At 46.0% G+C, this 17,150-nt stretch overlaps 1 protein-coding gene across 2 annotated transcripts in view; it reads left to right on the top strand.

The window, feature by feature from the left end:
• Positions 1-17,150, top strand: part of HDAC11 (histone deacetylase 11) — a 241,746-nt gene that overhangs the window by 26,368 nt on the left and 198,228 nt on the right. For both annotated transcript variants that reach the window (XR_014968512.1, XM_085624814.1), the window contains exon 2: positions 8,963-9,111. Coding sequence is in view for 1 of the 2 variants with exons in the window: in XM_085624814.1 (XP_085480940.1) it covers positions 8,963-9,111 (149 nt within the window). In the remaining variant the exon portion in view is untranslated. The remainder of the gene's footprint in view (positions 1-8,962; positions 9,112-17,150) is intronic.

Genomic DNA, 17,150 nt, shown 5'->3' with positions numbered 1-17,150 from the left:
TCCACATTTAGGAGTGATATTGGCCTGTAGGAGCTGCCCTCCCCTGGAGGCTTGCCAGCTTTGTGAATCACCACTATTGTGGGCATTCTTTGGTCCCTGGGAAGGCATCCCTCTGTGCATTAGTTTGGCCACCCAGGATGCGCAAAGTTTATACAGTTCTATCGGCAGTCCATTTGGACCTGCCGCCCTGCCAGATTACATGTTATGGATGGCAGCTATCTCTTCGTCTTCTCTTAGATCGAGGTCCAGTCTCTCCCTGTCCTCTCCCTCGATTGTACGTAAGCCGATTCCCTGAAAAAAGGTCTCGCACTCCATCTTGGTTGCACCTGAGCCATGTACTTCCTCGTCTTACCCTGAAAACGTATCTGCGATCCGGCCATTGAATGTCTGGACCACCCCCTCTTTGTTGACTACCTCCAGCACCCTGGACCTGGTCTGATCCCTCCTTTCTAGCCCAGCTGGCAATTTTCCAGCCTTATGGCCCACATTGTATAGGCGACGTTGCGTCGCCAGAGCATGACTCCTGGCCTTATTCTCTGCCAGAGCCCTGAATTACTGATGCTTAAGTCTCAATAGGAGGACCAGGGCAGGCGTGCCTTCCGCTATCTCCATTTCTTCTAGGGCCCAATCTTCTTTTTCAGCTGCACTGCACTCTGGTCTTTGTTCCTTCTTTTTCTCTCCTATTAATGTCTGTATCTGACCTTGGAGATCAGTTTTAAACGCCTCCCAGAGGACAGAGGCCAATTTCACTGAGCACTGATTTTCCACAAAATACAGCTTAGTTCCTTCCTTTATCTTCTCCCTCATGCCCTTGTCTCGGAGAAACCAAGTGTTTATTCTGGGAATACACGGACATTCCCTTGGGGGGCCCTGCATGAAAACTCCTATTGTGGAATGGTCAGAAATCCCTCTTGTGTAATGTTCGGCCTCCTTAAAGTGCGCTGCAGTTGCGGCATGCTTGAAGATGTAGTCCAGGCAAGAGTAGCTGTTATGTGCTGAGGCAAGGTGAGTGTATTACCTATGTGTCGCATTGTGCAGCCTCCAAAGGTCTACTAGGCCCATGGCATCAACAAAGGAAACCAATGGGCCCCTAACGCCTCTATGGGTTGCCCCCCTCATTCTGTCTGCATCTGGGTTCATCACATCATTCATGTCCCCTCCCAGAACCAGTGTTCCAGATGGCATTATCGGCAGTAGGGAGCTCACCTCCAGTATGGTCACCGCATATAGACAAGGTGGGATACAAACGTAACAAAACTGGAGCGGCTCACCCTCCCATGTGCCGGTTACTGCCACGTATGTCCCTTGTGAATCATTCCATGTGTAGTGTACTATGTACGGCAACGATTTTTTTAGCAGTATTCCCACCCCTCTGAATGGGCTATCATCATCATGTAACCAAGCAATCCAGTGCCTTATATTGTGTACCCCTAAGATGGGTTTCCTGAAGCAGGATCACATCTGGGGAATGTCGCTTAATTAGTTGTAATACAAGTGTTCGCTTAATTGTATTCCCCCAGACCATTGAGATTCCAGGACCAGATGTTCACTGTTACCCCTCTTGGGCCTGCCATGATGATGTAAGTGTGTTAAGGGCTTCTGTCATTTTCTAGGATAAGCAGGAGATAAATTAATTCGCAGTGTGCTCTCGATGACTCCCGTATCCTCTACCTCCGTCTTGGTGCCGTGTTGCAATGAAATAGTAACGTAACTAAGTAAACCGTCCCTAAAGAGTGCCTGTCGCCCCAGAACTAAGATAATGAAACGTGGGTTGGCTGCGCTTGCCGCCATAACCAATTTTAGCAGGATAACATAACTTGGCAATTCGTTATGAAAGTCCTCTCTATAGGGGTCATATCTTGATGCCTCAAGAACCCATCCCCGGACAGGCCAGCATTTACTTTCAAGTTACAAAGTCTTCCACCCCCCTATTTCTTACCAACCATTACGTATAATAGCACAAGTCCCACCATAGTCTGCACTGGGAGGTGAGCGTCTTATTCAGTACATGATCCTGAGTCTCTCAGGAGCCCCCTCGGGACTCCACCGAGTGTGGCTTCTCAGTGTGTTCCGGGTTCAGGAAATCGTCTATTCCCTGTCCAGCCGTCGTCTTCCTCCCTTTATGAGTCACTGGCCTCCATCCCTCCAACCAATTCTATGCCTCTTCCGGGAAGGTAAACTGCCTTCAGAAATAATGCGTAATTTAGCTGGGAACATCATCACATATTTAATGTCCTTATCCCTCAATACTTTTTTAACCACTTCAAAGCTTCGCCGTTGTTTCTACACTTGCAGGGTGAAGTCTGGAAACAGCTGGACAGCCACGCTCTCGATAGGCAGATCTCCATGCGCTCGCGCCACCTGTAAGATCATATCTCAATCCCTATAATTAAATACTCTTGCGATTATTGTTCTTGGAGGTGTACCTGGTTTCGGTTGCTGGCCCAATGCCCTGTGGGCCCTTTCGATTGAGAAAAGCCTGTATAGTCTCTTAGAGCGCAAGCTGTTTAGGATTACATCTTCAAGAAATAGACCGACACTGGGCCCCTCCAGTCCTTCTGGCCCTTGTATCCCTTTTTCAAGTTGCAGATGGGCTCCTCTGCTCTTTTCTGACAACCTCCCCCCCCCCCCCCCTTCCCCCCGGGGACCTGGCTCGTGTCCGTTGGGGGAGGCCGTGTATTTTATTCGATCTCCCTATGAATTTCCCTCCCCTGCAACCAGCAGATTAGTCAAAATGCAGTTCCTAGTGTGTGGCCGCTTCTCTTGACCCGATTGCCACCCACTACAGCTGGGCCCAGGTACAGTCCGCTTCCGGAGTCAGGCCTCTCCTCCCAGTTGACCTCTACCATCGGCAGGCTCTCCCCACATCTGTACACCCTACGCTGATGTGTAGGCCCAAGGTGGCCAGTCTCTCTCACCTTTGGTTGCCACCGTATCCGAACCCTCTGGAATTTAGCCTCTTCAGCGTCAGACTGCACGCAGTATGCCTCTGTTCCTGCACGCCTTGATGTTACTCACGCAGGGCCCGTTCCTGCTCGTACTGCGATGTCTTGGTGCTTTCTGCCTCGGATTGTCATGCTGGGTGGCCTCCGGCACTGAAGAGCTGTTGCGGCCTGTATCCCTCACAGGACGTTCCTTCAGTCTCCAGTCGATTCGTGGCCTTTTCTCCCGTGCGGGCCTGGCTTCCCTCGCTCTCGCCTGGGCGCCTGGCTTCCGGCGGGCCACCCCCCTCCGCGACAATTCTCTCCGTCGGACCGCAGCACTCACTTCTAGCACGTTCCCCTATCTGAATGCTGCAGCAGAGAGGAGGGTGAGCGCCTCCACCAGTCTCCACCATGTGTGTCTCCTTCGGGCCACAAGTCGGCCTCCCTCCAGGCCAATCTCGTGCTGTTCCTCACCTTGTATGGGTGGTTCCTGTCACTCGTCCCAGCTTCCCTCCAACCTCGCTCCTTCTGAAGCCCTCTCAATCTCAGGGCACCAGAGCTCTCGATCTGCCAGGGCTCTGCGCCCAATTGTATCTCCTTCGCTACTCTCTCCTGACCTTTCCTGTCAAGGTCCTGGTTTCACAAATTCAGGTGACTCACTCTCTCCCCTGGCTCTGTTTCTGCCGACGCTTGGACCTGAACAGCCACGGCCTCCACTGGGAGTGCATCAGATCCTCCGCTGCCATCCGGGGGTGGATCCATATTGACACCATATGGATGATGACGGATTTATAGGGATTTGATTATCGGTAGCCGCGGAGCTGCCTCAGTGTGCAGCCATCTTGGTTGGCGGTCAGCCACACCCCTCGGGTACAAGGAATTTTAGACACGGTGAAAAAGCAGAGGTGATCAGAATGCAGGGAATGGAAATGGATATGTCTGTATTAGATAATGGATATATGGCATGACATGGACATTGACCATAGTGAGAAGCTTAAACAGGGCTACTTTTGTGAGGTATCTGGAACAGTCCCATATTCATCCGAACCACTCCAGTGCTGCTTCCATTTCAGAAAGAGTTGAAGACTCGCCTCTTTAAAGAACACTATATCACAATGCACTAAAAGTCCATAACTGACTTTATGTTTGTCTTTTGCCATGTACAGCGCTCTGCTGCTTTTTGGCTATGTTTGCGCTTATGTGATACCGAATACATACATTCATACACACATTAAGTAGCTAGCAAGTCAGCCAATATATCTGTAGGTGGAAGGGAGTAGCAAAATTGAGAACCATTAGTGAGAAGGCGTGCTTTGGAAATCTGATACAGTAGGCTCCTACAGTAGTCCAGACTTTTCAAGCAAGAGAATTAGTGATGGATTTTGCAGCCTTAAAAAAGACTTAAGTGAAACTTTATGATGTTTAATAGATTATACCTGACTATAGTGGCCCTGTTGGCAATAAATGTGTATAGTGGAAGGGAGAGAGAGTGCTGTGGAGGAAGTGATTGCGAAAGCTGATAAAGAAGAATTAGAGAAGGTTTAGAGAAAGTATAAATATATATTATTTATTTATTAAAAGGGGTGATCTAGAGATACTGGAAGGGAATCAAATGGTTCATGGCAGTGAGGTCTGAGTAGTAATACATTGTGATAGTGAAGAGAAAGTAAAAAGTTTTCTGTTTTATCGGCATGATGATGCTAAGACAATCTGAAGAGGATATAATAGCACAAAGTGTAATGCAAGAAATATAACAGACATTGGACTAAGACTTGGGGAACACCCACTTGGAAGTGGGGCGAGGAATGAGATCAGCACCAATAGATCGAAAAATGGTTGAAATTGTAGAACATGACGTTAGCAGCTGACAGTGCTTAATTTGTAAAATAAATAAGTACCAGGGCCTGTGGCAGGAGGCTACTGCAGCATAAGCCACCCATTGCCCCTGCCAGCGCTGACAATGACAGTACCAACACATCGACAAAGTATCACACTTCTACAAATGTGACAATTCCGACTATACCATGCCCCAAAGCTATAAGATTGGCTTGAGCGGCAGGTATTCGTTGTTTTTTAATGTATATGGGATTAATATGCAACTGTTTTTGTGCTCATCTTTAAATTAGACTAACAATGCCACCATGTGGCAGACTGTCATAAGTGGCAGTGTTGCCAATTAAATTCCAGTGCCAAGCACCAGAGCCCCACCTCCCCCAGCTCAAATTAAGAACTGCTAGCTGGTCAAGGGTGCTTTGTGTTTGACACTGAAGGGACAGAGAATGTTGGAGATGTAGGCTTTTGGAGTCTCTGCCCTCCCCTTTGTTTGTAGGGAGCATGACGAATATATCCTTTACGCATACATGTAAAGCATCCATGACTTATTCCTGCATTCTGCTGAAGGCTGCCTGGGAGAAAGAAATGAACTGCAGTGAAAGTCAGTTGAAATGCCCCACTATAAGACTCGTAGAACGAATTCCCTACATTTCTGCAGGATTGTTACTGCTGTTTCGCCATACCTTTAATCCCGCTTAATTGGGTTACAGGTTGAGGGGGGTGAAACCCTGCTCAAGCTACAACCACAGTCCTTGTGAAGGTGAAGTCACAGGCAAACCCCAAATGAACCTGTGCTCAACCCTCTCAGGCTTAATTTAGGTGCAATGTATAAAGTATTTATGCAGCACTACAACCAGTCATCAAGTGAAAACACAACACAAGAAAATCTCACACCAATTTAGAACAAGCATTTTCAATGCAATAGGTCTCTCATTTGCGAGTGTTTAAGCTATTGGCATTGAAAATGACAATGCCTTTTATTTATGTGTTTTTAAAAGGAACACACATATATAAAAGGAATTGTTGTTTTTAATGCCAAGAGCTCAAACTCTCGCACATGTGAGACCACTATGATGGTGGCCACGCCCCTTTTTTTAGATGCTGCTCGCCTATTCAGGTTACCGTGAGCAGCGTCTAAACAAAGAGGCGTGGCCACCATTATAGTGAAAGCGGGTATGGTGCCTTCACGCAAGTAAAAAAAAAAAAAAAAAAAAAGTAATTTCTAAAGCTTTGTAGCGCGGCTGCTAAAGTGAAAACGGCAGCGCTGACAATTAAATAATTAAATAGGCGCGGCCGCTAAAGTGAATGCGGACCATGCCGTAAATTAAATGAGCGCAGCTGCTATAAAGCGGACCGTGCTGTACTTTGAATAAAATATATTATAATTTAAAACAAAGCAGGCGGGTTCTCCGATGCCGTGGTTGGAATAGGGGAAGAGCATTAAAGAAAATAGTGCTCACCAACTTATAAAGCGTACCGTGTGACAACCGAAGTGAAAGGGCCAGTGCTCGTGGGAGGTTACAAGTGAAGACAAGGCGGTACCATGGAGGGACTAACATGCCTCTGTACAAATCAGAAGCCAGATTTTAGGAAGGGCAATGATATAAGCCAATGACAAATATGGGCGGAGAGTGGGCGGGGCTTCAAGAGCATACCCCAAATACAACATGTCTCACAGAGTGAGCAGCGCATGCGCTCTGCCATTAGGCTCAACCTAAAAACAGAGTAAACTTTTATAAATAAATAAAGACCGAAACAACAATAATCCAATCAGTACAATCGGAGAAATGCAAGTTTAAAGATTTCAGTGAAAATGGTACCAAAAAGCACAAAGCGCCAAATGTGATTATCTAGTTGCTCCGGGCCTGGTCAAAGTCACAAGCCTGGTCAAAGCTATAAGATTGGCTTGAGCGGCAGGTATTCGTTGTTTTTTAATGTATATGGGATTAATATGCAACTGTTTTTGTGCTCATCTTTAAATTAGACTAACAATGCCACCATGTGGCAGACTGTCATAAGTGGCAGTGTTGCCAATTAAATTCCAGTGCCAAGCACCAGAGCCCCACCTCCCCCAGCTCAAATTAAGAACTGCTAGCTGGTCAAGGGTGCTTTGTGTTTGACACTGAAGGGACAGAGAATGTTGGAGATGTAGGCTTTTGGAGTCTCTGCCCTCCCCTTTGTTTGTAGGGAGCATGACGAATATATCCTTTACGCATACATGTAAAGCATCCATGACTTATTCCTGCATTCTGCTGAAGGCTGCCTGGGAGAAAGAAATGAACTGCAGTGAAAGTCAGTTGAAATGCCCCACTATAAGACTCGTAGAACGAATTCCCTACATTTCTGCAGGATTGTTACTGCTGTTTCGCCATACCTTTAATCCCGCTTAAAGCACAAAGCGCCAAATGTGATTATCTAGTTGCTCCGGGCCTGGTCAAAGTCACAAGTTAATGCCGAAGGCGATAGAGCATGGGCTGGTTACAGGGACCCCTCCTTAGGTCCACTGAACACTGTACCTTGATCCTAGTTGCGAAGACCGCATCGAGGATGCTTCGCTGGCAGAGCACCTTTAGACCCACTTCCAGGTGCCAAGACTGGGGTGACACCACTTGGGAGGGCAGGACTCACAGATGGTTGTTGGAAGCCTGTTCTGTCCTGAGGCTCCTGATCAGGGGTTCAGCCAACTAGCCCTTGGAATCTCTCTGGGGTCCTGGGTGTAGAGATGCAGGTCAAGTCCTTCTTACCCAGGCAAGAGAGCAGCAGGTCAGCAGGGTAGCAGTCCTTCCGAGCAACAGTTCAGCAAAGTGGCAGTCCTTTCTGCACCGTAGCAGGCCTTCTTCCTGTTAGAGTGCACAGGTCCAGAAGTGTACTGAAGAGTTGGGTCTGAGGGTCCAGTAATTATTCCTGGTTCTCACTTTTGAGTAGAGGAAGCTTCTAAAAGTTTCCACCCCCTTGAGTTGTCAGGCATCCCCTTCCTCTATGGCCTCGTCCTAGCTTGTCTGGGGACCAAAAGACCAGTGTCAAATACCTTTGTAAGCGCGTTAAGGCAAAGCCTTTGTGATGCGGTAGTGTGGTAGATGACATCCCCTCCCCCTCCCCCTCATCAACTCACACCAAACCCATCCTGCCAACACCTAGCTTCCCTCACTTTGGGGGGGGAGCAATACGCAAAGACCAACTGCCAGCTACACCTAGTCATATGACCCAGGATCAGGTTGCAGGCACCAAATGGTTAGGACAATAAAATGCCATCTTTGCATTGTGACATTTTCAGAATTGTAACTAAAAATCCATCTTTACCATCCAAGAGGATTTTAATTACAATTTTTAGATGGCAAACCCGATCTGTCCACCTGCTCCCAATTGAGAGTTAGCATTTATTAAATGTAGTAAGGTAACCCAATATTATCCTATGGGAGACGTGGCCTTTCTATAGTGAGACTTGTTTAAAGGGGCTAGATAAGTGGGTGGCACAACCAGTCCTGCAGGCCCACTAGTAACATTTAATTTACAGGCCCTGGACACATGTAGTATTACTTTACTAGGGACTTACAAGTAAGTTAAATAGGCCAATTGATTGTAAGCTAAGTCTACCATGTTTTAAGGAGAGAATACATGCACTTTAGCACTGGTAGCAGTAGTAAAGTGCTCAGAGTGCTAAAAGCCAACGAAAATGGGTTCGGAATACAGGAGGCTGAAGGCCAAAGGTTTAGTGATGACCCTGCAGAAAGGTCCAAGTCCAACAGTGGGCAAACAGAATTTTCAGAGGCAGGAAGCAATGTACATGCCTGTACAACACTGCGTGTTGTTGTGAGTTTATTTGAGGTTATTTATGGAGATCGGGAGATAATGTTTCTGCTGTACATACCATAGTTTCAAGATTGGTAATAATTGATTACTTTTACACATGTTTCTAGTCCTATGGCACTGACTGTATTTCTGGACTCGTTTCCTAACTTTGCCACATTCAGCGCCACATCCTCATAGAATAAGGAAGCATAATGTGCCTCGCATTATTAGAATTAACGCTAATTTACTTTATGTATTGCACTCTAAATGCGCCTAGATTGTCATTTCAGTAGCAGGCATATGGCATGTTTAATGGAGAGAAAATAAAATAAAAAAAGGCTGAAAATGTTGAATATGCTAAGTAAGCAGCAACCAATGAAGTATAGTTAAAACCATTGTTGTTTGTCTCATTGTAGGCCTCACAGAACGCAACTTTATGAGAATATTCCATCAACATGCTGGCCTATCGTTTATTCTTCCGATTACAATATAACATTTATAGGCCTGGAAAAGCTTCATCCCTTTGATTCAGCAAAATGGGGAAAAGTCATCAATTTCTTAAAAGGTACAGTGCATACTTTTGTACTATATTGTATTTAAGTCAAAAGTGGTATAGGTATAAAGAGAATGGAGTACTCACAATACATTACAGTTGGTTTGGCAACAACAGCGCGTTTATATTGTTATCTAAAGACCATCTAGAACGCCAGAAATATCACTGCCACAAACCTGCAAGAGAAATCCACAGGTGCACAGTAGCAAGTGTAAATAAATAAATCAATAAATAAAGTATTGTAAGAGCGAGCTTCAGCATACCCATTTCACAACCGAGAGATGATAAACGAAAGTCAGAGACGGGAACTATTGTTCTTGTTGAGAGGATCCTCCAAGGAAAACCTAGACTTTGGCAAAAAGGTGCATTAGAGCGGCTACACAAAGAAAACAACACAGCTGGCAACTATGAATGAAAACCCTTGACAATTTTTGGAGATATCTGGTATGTGATAGTCACTGTTTTATCTCAAGGTCTTCAATGTTATTGATCCAACTGGGCTCTTGAATACTCCATTATTGAAGTGTGAAGTTTATTGTTAAGTCCTTCCGGAGAAAATGTGTTTTAAAAGGTAAAACTTTCGTTTGAGTACCAATCAATTCCTGGTCTCACACTTTCCTTTTTCATCCACCGAATTTGACTTTGAGCCCCCATTTGAGATTTATCTCCTCGGATTTTGTAGCAGCAGGAAGGGCTCCTGCTACTGTCAGGCTGGTAAGAGGAGCCCCCATTTGAGATTTATCTCCTCGGATTTTGTAGCAGCAGGAAGGGCTCCTGCTACTGGCAGCCTGGTAAAGAGCCTTTTAATAAAAGGCACAAAGGTATCTTTCCACGCTAGTACCCTGGAACGTGCTAGTGACACACAGATTTCTGGAGCAGGTGACCTAAACCCATAAAATATTTTGAAATGCAGCATGTTTGTGAATAATTAAGTAAGCCAGAGCAGATTTACTGTCACATTTGTCCTTGTTGCCAATTTATTTGGGGTACAGTCTAAAAAAATATATATCTACGTTGAAAGATTCTATTCTTTGTGACCCCGGCCCCCTTTCAGCTGCCAACCCGTGGCTCCAAATAAATGTTTCCATTACCACCACTGCTGCCATAAATAAAAGAGTCATTAACAGCTAAAAAATAATCCCTCTGGACCATATCAAGAGCACACCATGGATCCAAGCTGTGTAGTACATCCTGCAGCTGTGGAGTAAATCCTGTACTCCATAATGGAGCTCTACTAGGATGTGTAAATAATTAATTCTGCATTTATTTCTATATTTTTTTTGTTATTAAGGTTTCAGAGGATACTTGCTGTGCGCATGGTGATGTATACTCAGAGATTTTTCATTCCCAGTCATGTCTCACTCTCTTTGTCTCTGTCCTTCGGCCAAAATGGCACAGACAGGGTCCGCAGAGTTGAATCTTCACTATGAATGAACCTCAGCGGCCATAGTGGAAAAGTACTGTTAGCAATGGGGTCTCTAGTTGGCAGAGGTATGTAAGTCAGAAACACACCCTAAATTAAGCTGTGCTCACCGTCTGGTAGCTTAGCACAGAGCAGTCAGGCTTAACTTAAAAGGCTATGTGTAAATTATTTGTGCAATACATTACAGTAACACAGTAAAAACACAACAAAACGACTGCACACCTGTTTAGAAAAATAGAGAATATTTTTGATTAAAACAAGACCAAAACGACAAAAATACAATCTGTAGAAGTTGAGATATGAATTTTTAAAGATTAAATCTAAAAACAGTGCTTAGAAGTCAGTAGCGCTAAAGCGTTACTTGAGGTCACGCTAGACCTGGCCAAATCTGAAAAGGCAAGCCGACCGCAATGGAACGCAGCTCAGATACAGTTCCAAACAGGTCCCGCTGAAGTTTTACCTTCTGAAGGTGAGCCGAGAGTCCTGTTTGTGGCAGATGAGTTTGCCGGGAGCATGGGGGTGTTTCTGGCAATGGTCCGTGGAGAGCAAAGAGTCGCCGGGCGTCGTGCACAGACGGGCTGGGGCCTCGTGGCGGTGAGCAGCAATGCTGATGTGTGAAGAGACAAACTTGCACCTGCTCACGCTGATCCTTCGAGTGAGCAATCTGGTTCTGGTGCTAACAGGCCTGTTTGAAGTTCTGAAGAGCCCAAAAGCTTGAGTTAAAGGGTCTGTAGTGCAGGAAACCCAATTCTGAGGCCCAGGACTGGAGGGAGTCACCTCAGGCAAGGATAGGAATAACAAATGGCAGAGTCCATCAGCACCAGCAGAGTTACAAGAAATATTGTCTGTCCCTGACACTTCTTATAACAGGAGGCAAACCCTTGGAGAATCTTGGGTTCAAGGATGTAGAGAGCAGGTCCAGTCCCTCTCACTTAATGTAATCCCCATGTTAACCTAAGAGAGATAGGCCTGGCAATAGTGAAAAACTAATTTAGCAGTTTTTCACTACCAGAACATGTAAAACTCAAAAGTACATGTCCTACCTTTTAAATAACTTTACCTTTCCCATGGGCTACATAGGGCCTACCTTAAGGGTGACATACATGTAATAACAAGCATTGGCAAAGTCAATTGGTCTCGGTAATGCTGGATCTATTGGTGTTGTCAATGGCCATGTCTTTTAGCATTGGGATGGGCTGCAAGAAGCAGAGAAAGTCCAGTCAAAGTGTCTGTGTGCCATCTGCATGAACACAGATGACTTTGGGATACTATTTTCATGGAACTCTTAGACATTTGCAAAGGTTTTCATCTTATGTTTACTCCACCGCAGGCTCTGAAATGAAGTAAAAAGCATTACATTAAGCTGTGTTGACATTTAATTATGGACACAAATCAACGAGTTACATCTGGAATAATTTACAAGTACCCAGCTTTTATATGATGTTTACGTGTAAAAACATACTCGGAGGCACATGTCCTGTGTCAGCTTGTCTGCAGTGCACAGCACACAGCTTGCACATTACTATACCTACGATCAGTCCCCCGGAAACAGGGACAAGAGGACCACTGGCCAGGCCCTGTAGTATCCAGACGCTAGGCACTCTCACCCTGGTGGTTGAAGAGCCTCTTTATCGTGGTGAACAGGACCCCATGCTGGGGCAGTGCGCTTGTCCATTGCAAGTATCCGCTTTCTGGTTTATCTGCCTCTGTGGCTGCTGTCACTGCCTCGGCATGCGCTTGGCGGCCTGACACTAAGCGCCGCGGTCAGCTGGACCGTGGCTGCAGCGCAGACATGGCTCCCCTCTGCCCTGTTCACAACTCTCACTGCTCCCTCCCGCACCAGCTGTGGCAAACTACCAAACCTGACGCAACCCCAAGAGATATGACTCCGGTAACCCTAGGGCACTTAAGGATAGACATATAAGAAATATGTTCACAGTTACAGGAGCATTCTTTCACCAGAAACGGGTATGTTTAATAAAGTATACATGGATAATTCAGAAGTGAAATTGTCTTACCACCTATAAAAATATTTAAAAAAATGGTTTGTACAGTATTAGTATGACTGTTGTGAAGTAAATATGCAATGTCGACCCTACTGCTAGAGCATTATCATTAAAAATAAATGTTAAACCTCTTGAAGCTTTAACTTTTATGCTACTGAAACCAGGATATAAAGCTGCACAAAGAGCTGTTATCGTGGCTGTCATTACAGAAGATGTTTAGATGAGGTTGACAAAACACGTACAGCGGTACAGGATTTTAATAAAAGATTAATAAATGTTGCTTGTCGCTAATTAAAACACCAGCGCTCCTAATGAGGAGTGGGACTGGTCACCCATTTAAAAAAAAAATTAAAAGGTAGTCCCGAAACAATAGGTGAAAATGGTCGCTGCATACTTGGGCGGTTCTCTCGTGGAGGGCTAAACACCAGAACAGGCATGACATATGCATGCTCTTGACAAATGGGGAGAGTGAAAAATGGAGCAACGATGGTGCCAGCAAATGGGAAGTCTATGGATGGGTTGTAAGGCCATGTAGTATATTCAGCATGTCTCTTTCGAGACAGTGCATGCGCGCTGTCTAGAGCCGAGACCTAAGAAGGAAGGGTTGGGCCTGGCAAGTAGGTTAACTTGCCAAGTCGAAATGGCAGTGTAAAACTGCATACACAGGCTCTGCAATGACAGGTATGAGCCATGTTTAAAGGGCTACTGAGTGGGTGGCACAGTCAGTGCTGCAGGCCCACTAGTAGCATTTAATATCAGGCCCTGGGCCCATATAGTGCATTTTACTAGGGACTTATAAGTAAATTAAGAATGCCAATTGTGGATAATCCAATGTTACCATGTTTAGAGTACAGACCATATGCACTGGTTAGCAGTGGTAAAGTGCCCAGATTCCTAAAGCTAACAAAAACAAATTCAGCAAAAAAGGGGAGGAGAAAAGCACAAAGTTTGGGGTGACCCTTCAGAAAGGACCATTTCCAACAAGTACCAAAATGAAAAGGAGGCCTTGGTATTTTGCCAAAGTTAGTCTTATTGTGTTCATGGAGTTAGAAATTTGGAGCCTGCTGTACTGAACCCAGCGTCACATAATGCAACCCGTAAAAGGGTACATACAGGTTTTGGGCATCATCATGCTGGTAGGTTTTGCTTGTAATAACCTCCTTTTGGAGGACAATATCATGTGTATTTGTAAAGCGCACATTCACTCCTTTGGGTACCTTGGTGCTGAATAACAGATGTTTATTTTTACCCAGCTCAATGGTGCTCATTTTATCAACATCGGAAGGGTGAAAGTTTGAGTGGACCAACTAAGATTTTAGCTTGAGAACATGAAGCCAAACACAGATTCCTGGTGTGGAGGCAACAGTCCACTGAGCCACCAGACTTGAACACTCCAGAAAGCTGTTGAACCTACAGCACTAAGTTCTTCTATCTCATCTCATTAGTTTTCTAACCAGACAAGGAATGGACTTTTGCCATGATTGGCTCAGAACGAGCCCCCACCTCCTTCTGCAACTCTATAACTAAACTTAATTAAGCATCCTCCTATGATTACCTGCAATCCTGCATAGTCTAGTATTTTGTATCTTCCTCTTATTGTTTAGCAGCCATTACTGACATTTAACCGAATGGACTCTTCCAACCTTAACTGTGTGAAAAAATGAGGTTCCACAATATAGGTCAATCGGTTGATCATCCTGATGCAATGGCCGATGAAGGCTGATAAGGGTGTCTCTGTCCTCTAGTGGCTATCACAATGTATAGTTTATAGAGCAAGCCCCGTACTATGGTAGGTTATTACCTCCTATAGGCACTTGGCCTTCCTGATCAGTGCAAACGTTGGGGTCTGAACCAAATGAAACTGAAAGTCAGCATTAGAAGAAATCGTCTGTGCACCATGTTAAATGCCATCTGTGCGGATTTGTCAGCAAGAAACCAATTAGGCAGGTTCCCAATTGAATGGAGGTCCCGCTTCGTTCTCTGGGGCATACCGCCATCTGTGCTGCCGCTACCCCTGGAGGGGCTGTGTCTGCTGTTGTGCCGCTGCTGAGGACAAGGAAGGGTGCTGCACGGGACTTCAGCTCCCAGGAGCACGTGCGGGCTCCCAGCTGTGTCGCGGCCCGCCCACCCGCCCACAACCACATAAAATACCTTGCGGAACCCGCTGCCGCGGGTCCCGCTTCGTTCTCTGGGGCATACCGCCATCTGTGCTGCCGCTACCCCTGGAGGGGCTGTGTCTGCTGTTGTGCCGCTGCTGAGGACAAGGAAGGGTGCTGCACGGGGCTTCAGTTCCCAGGAGCACGTGCGGGCTCCCAGCTGTGTCACGGCCTGCCCACCCGCCCACAACCACATAAAATACCTCGCGGAACCCGCTGGCGCGCGTCCCGCTTCGTTCTCTGGGGCATACCGCCATCTGTGCTGCCGCTACCCCTGGAGGGGCTGTGTCTGCTGTTGTGCCGCTGCTGAGGACAAGGAAGGGTGCTGCACGGGACTTCAGCTCCCAGGAGCACGTGCGGGCTCCCAGCTGTGTCGCGGCCCGCCCCACCCGCCTATTGGTTCCTGCCCCCTTTAAAATTTTCTTCGTTAGCCGCTGCGGGGGACGCGCGCGGGACGAAGCCCGGACAAAGGGCGGACAGTCTGTGACAGTCTGGGACAGGAGGGGGCAGGCGGGGGACTAAGAACACTCATGCTGCTTGACGCTCGCCCAGTAGGTTGTATCGTTTAGTATCACTGCAACTTAGTTTGTAATTTGTGTTGTGGACTAACGTGTTCTCCCAGGCTGAAAGCCAACAACAGTGAAAGGAAATAGGCGTGTTGCACATTGCGGGGGTTATTCTGTTATTTTTGCATTGGTGAGCCAGGCAACAGGGTTAGGCCCGGCTCATAATGTCCAAAGCCAAAATTGCCTTAGCGACTACTACAATGGATAACTATTTGGTCAAGATGGTCGATAAAATCAACCATGAACGGAGGAAGTCTTTGGGGAGGTCGGGGTCACAAGCCACGACTCCCCCTTAACCTAATCGATCTATTCCTCTGTCTATCTCCTATCCGGATGTTAGTATTCATCCTGACTATATGGATAGTTCTACCTCGGTTGCCCCAATAGATAAAGTGAGCCTGGTTAGTATAACTCCAGGGGTTTCTAATGACCCGGAACCTAGTCAGGCTACTACTTCAGATCCATTGATTCCTAGCATGACGGCCTCAAGGCCACAGAGATTATTACGTTCATGTAGGAACAATAGCAAGATTATTCAACCAAAGCGTGGGGGGAACCGTCCCACTAAGAAAGTTGACTCTTTACTGTCCAGTGCTGTTCGTGACCAAAAAACAGCACCGGATGGTACCACGGTTACTTTAGACAGTGAGCAACTTGACTTCTTGATTAACGCTATAGATGTTAAGTTTGATTTACTTGTTAAACCTCTATTGATCAAACTCGATACAATTACAGATGAAGTAGTCAGATTGGGAGGTTTATTGGAATCACATATTAATGCCTGTACAGGATCCAAAACCAAGGATAATGAACAGGGATTTGTTAAGGCCCCCTCTAAAACCTCTAATAAGGCAATATCAATGGCTATGAACACTAATCCTAATCCTTGCTCTGGGGGTACTAGCGAGGAGGTAAATGTTGCACCCAACCCCCCGCAGATGTCGGGTCGAATTAAATCTTTTTCCAGCTTAGCCCCAAGGAACCAGGCGGGACTTAATGCAAAAAGTCTTAATAGCCCACAGCTTGATTTACCACCGGCTTGTGCCCCTTTTGTGGCAGTTCTAACCAACGTTCCCTCAGTTAGAGAGACTGGAAGTAACAATAACTATAGAGAATCCCTTGCCTCACTAAAGAATAAGACTGTGGATTGGCTCCACCGAGAATGTGGCTTCCCTGTAGCTTTATCAGATGATATCCTAAGCACTAGAAGAATTAATTGGATAGGTAACTCACGTAAGATCTGTGGTGGAGATTGTATAGTTATTAACTTCCGAAACCCACAACTTACCTCCACTGTTTTGCTTAAAGCCGCATCACTCCCTACCCGAGACCAAGGGATCTCTCTACGTCCCCTAGGGTACTTTTATAGGGATCATCATATTTATCCTAATGTTGAGCATACCAGGGGGGTGGACAGAGATCTGAATATGCGTGCTGGCTTTACTGTTACCACGTCTAATAGATTCCAGTCTCTGAGTGGACTTGACTGCAATGACTGACTGGAACCCATTTTGGCAGATCCAGGGATTGCGGTTGCTTCCCTAGGAGAGGGGGGGAGCTGTGCAATCCCTGGGGTACTAGATACCGCGGGGCCTAATGGTAATTGTAGTTTTATGGTTAATTCCAATAATGATCCTGGTTGCTGCGAAGCAGGGAGATTGGTCCTTGATGGCAGGGGAGGGGACCTTCTCACTAAGACCATTCTTCCGACCAATAGTGGATTTACATCTTTGACCAATACTTCCGACAAAGGTTTGTGTTCAATTGCCTGCTAGAATGTTGCAGGACTTTTACAAAAGGATGCATGTCTGGGTTGGCCCGAATTTATTAACACTTTTAATATAATTTGTTTACAGGAAACCTGGTGCTTGGACCCTATTAATTACAATGGTTGCGTTTC

This window comes from Triturus cristatus, chromosome 9 (assembly GCF_964204655.1).
Source record: "Triturus cristatus chromosome 9, aTriCri1.1, whole genome shotgun sequence".
In the NCBI taxonomy this organism is placed as follows: Eukaryota; Metazoa; Chordata; class Amphibia; order Caudata; family Salamandridae; genus Triturus; species Triturus cristatus.
The sequence above is the reverse complement of the archived record's forward strand: the minus strand, read 5'-3'. Positions and strand labels throughout refer to the sequence as shown.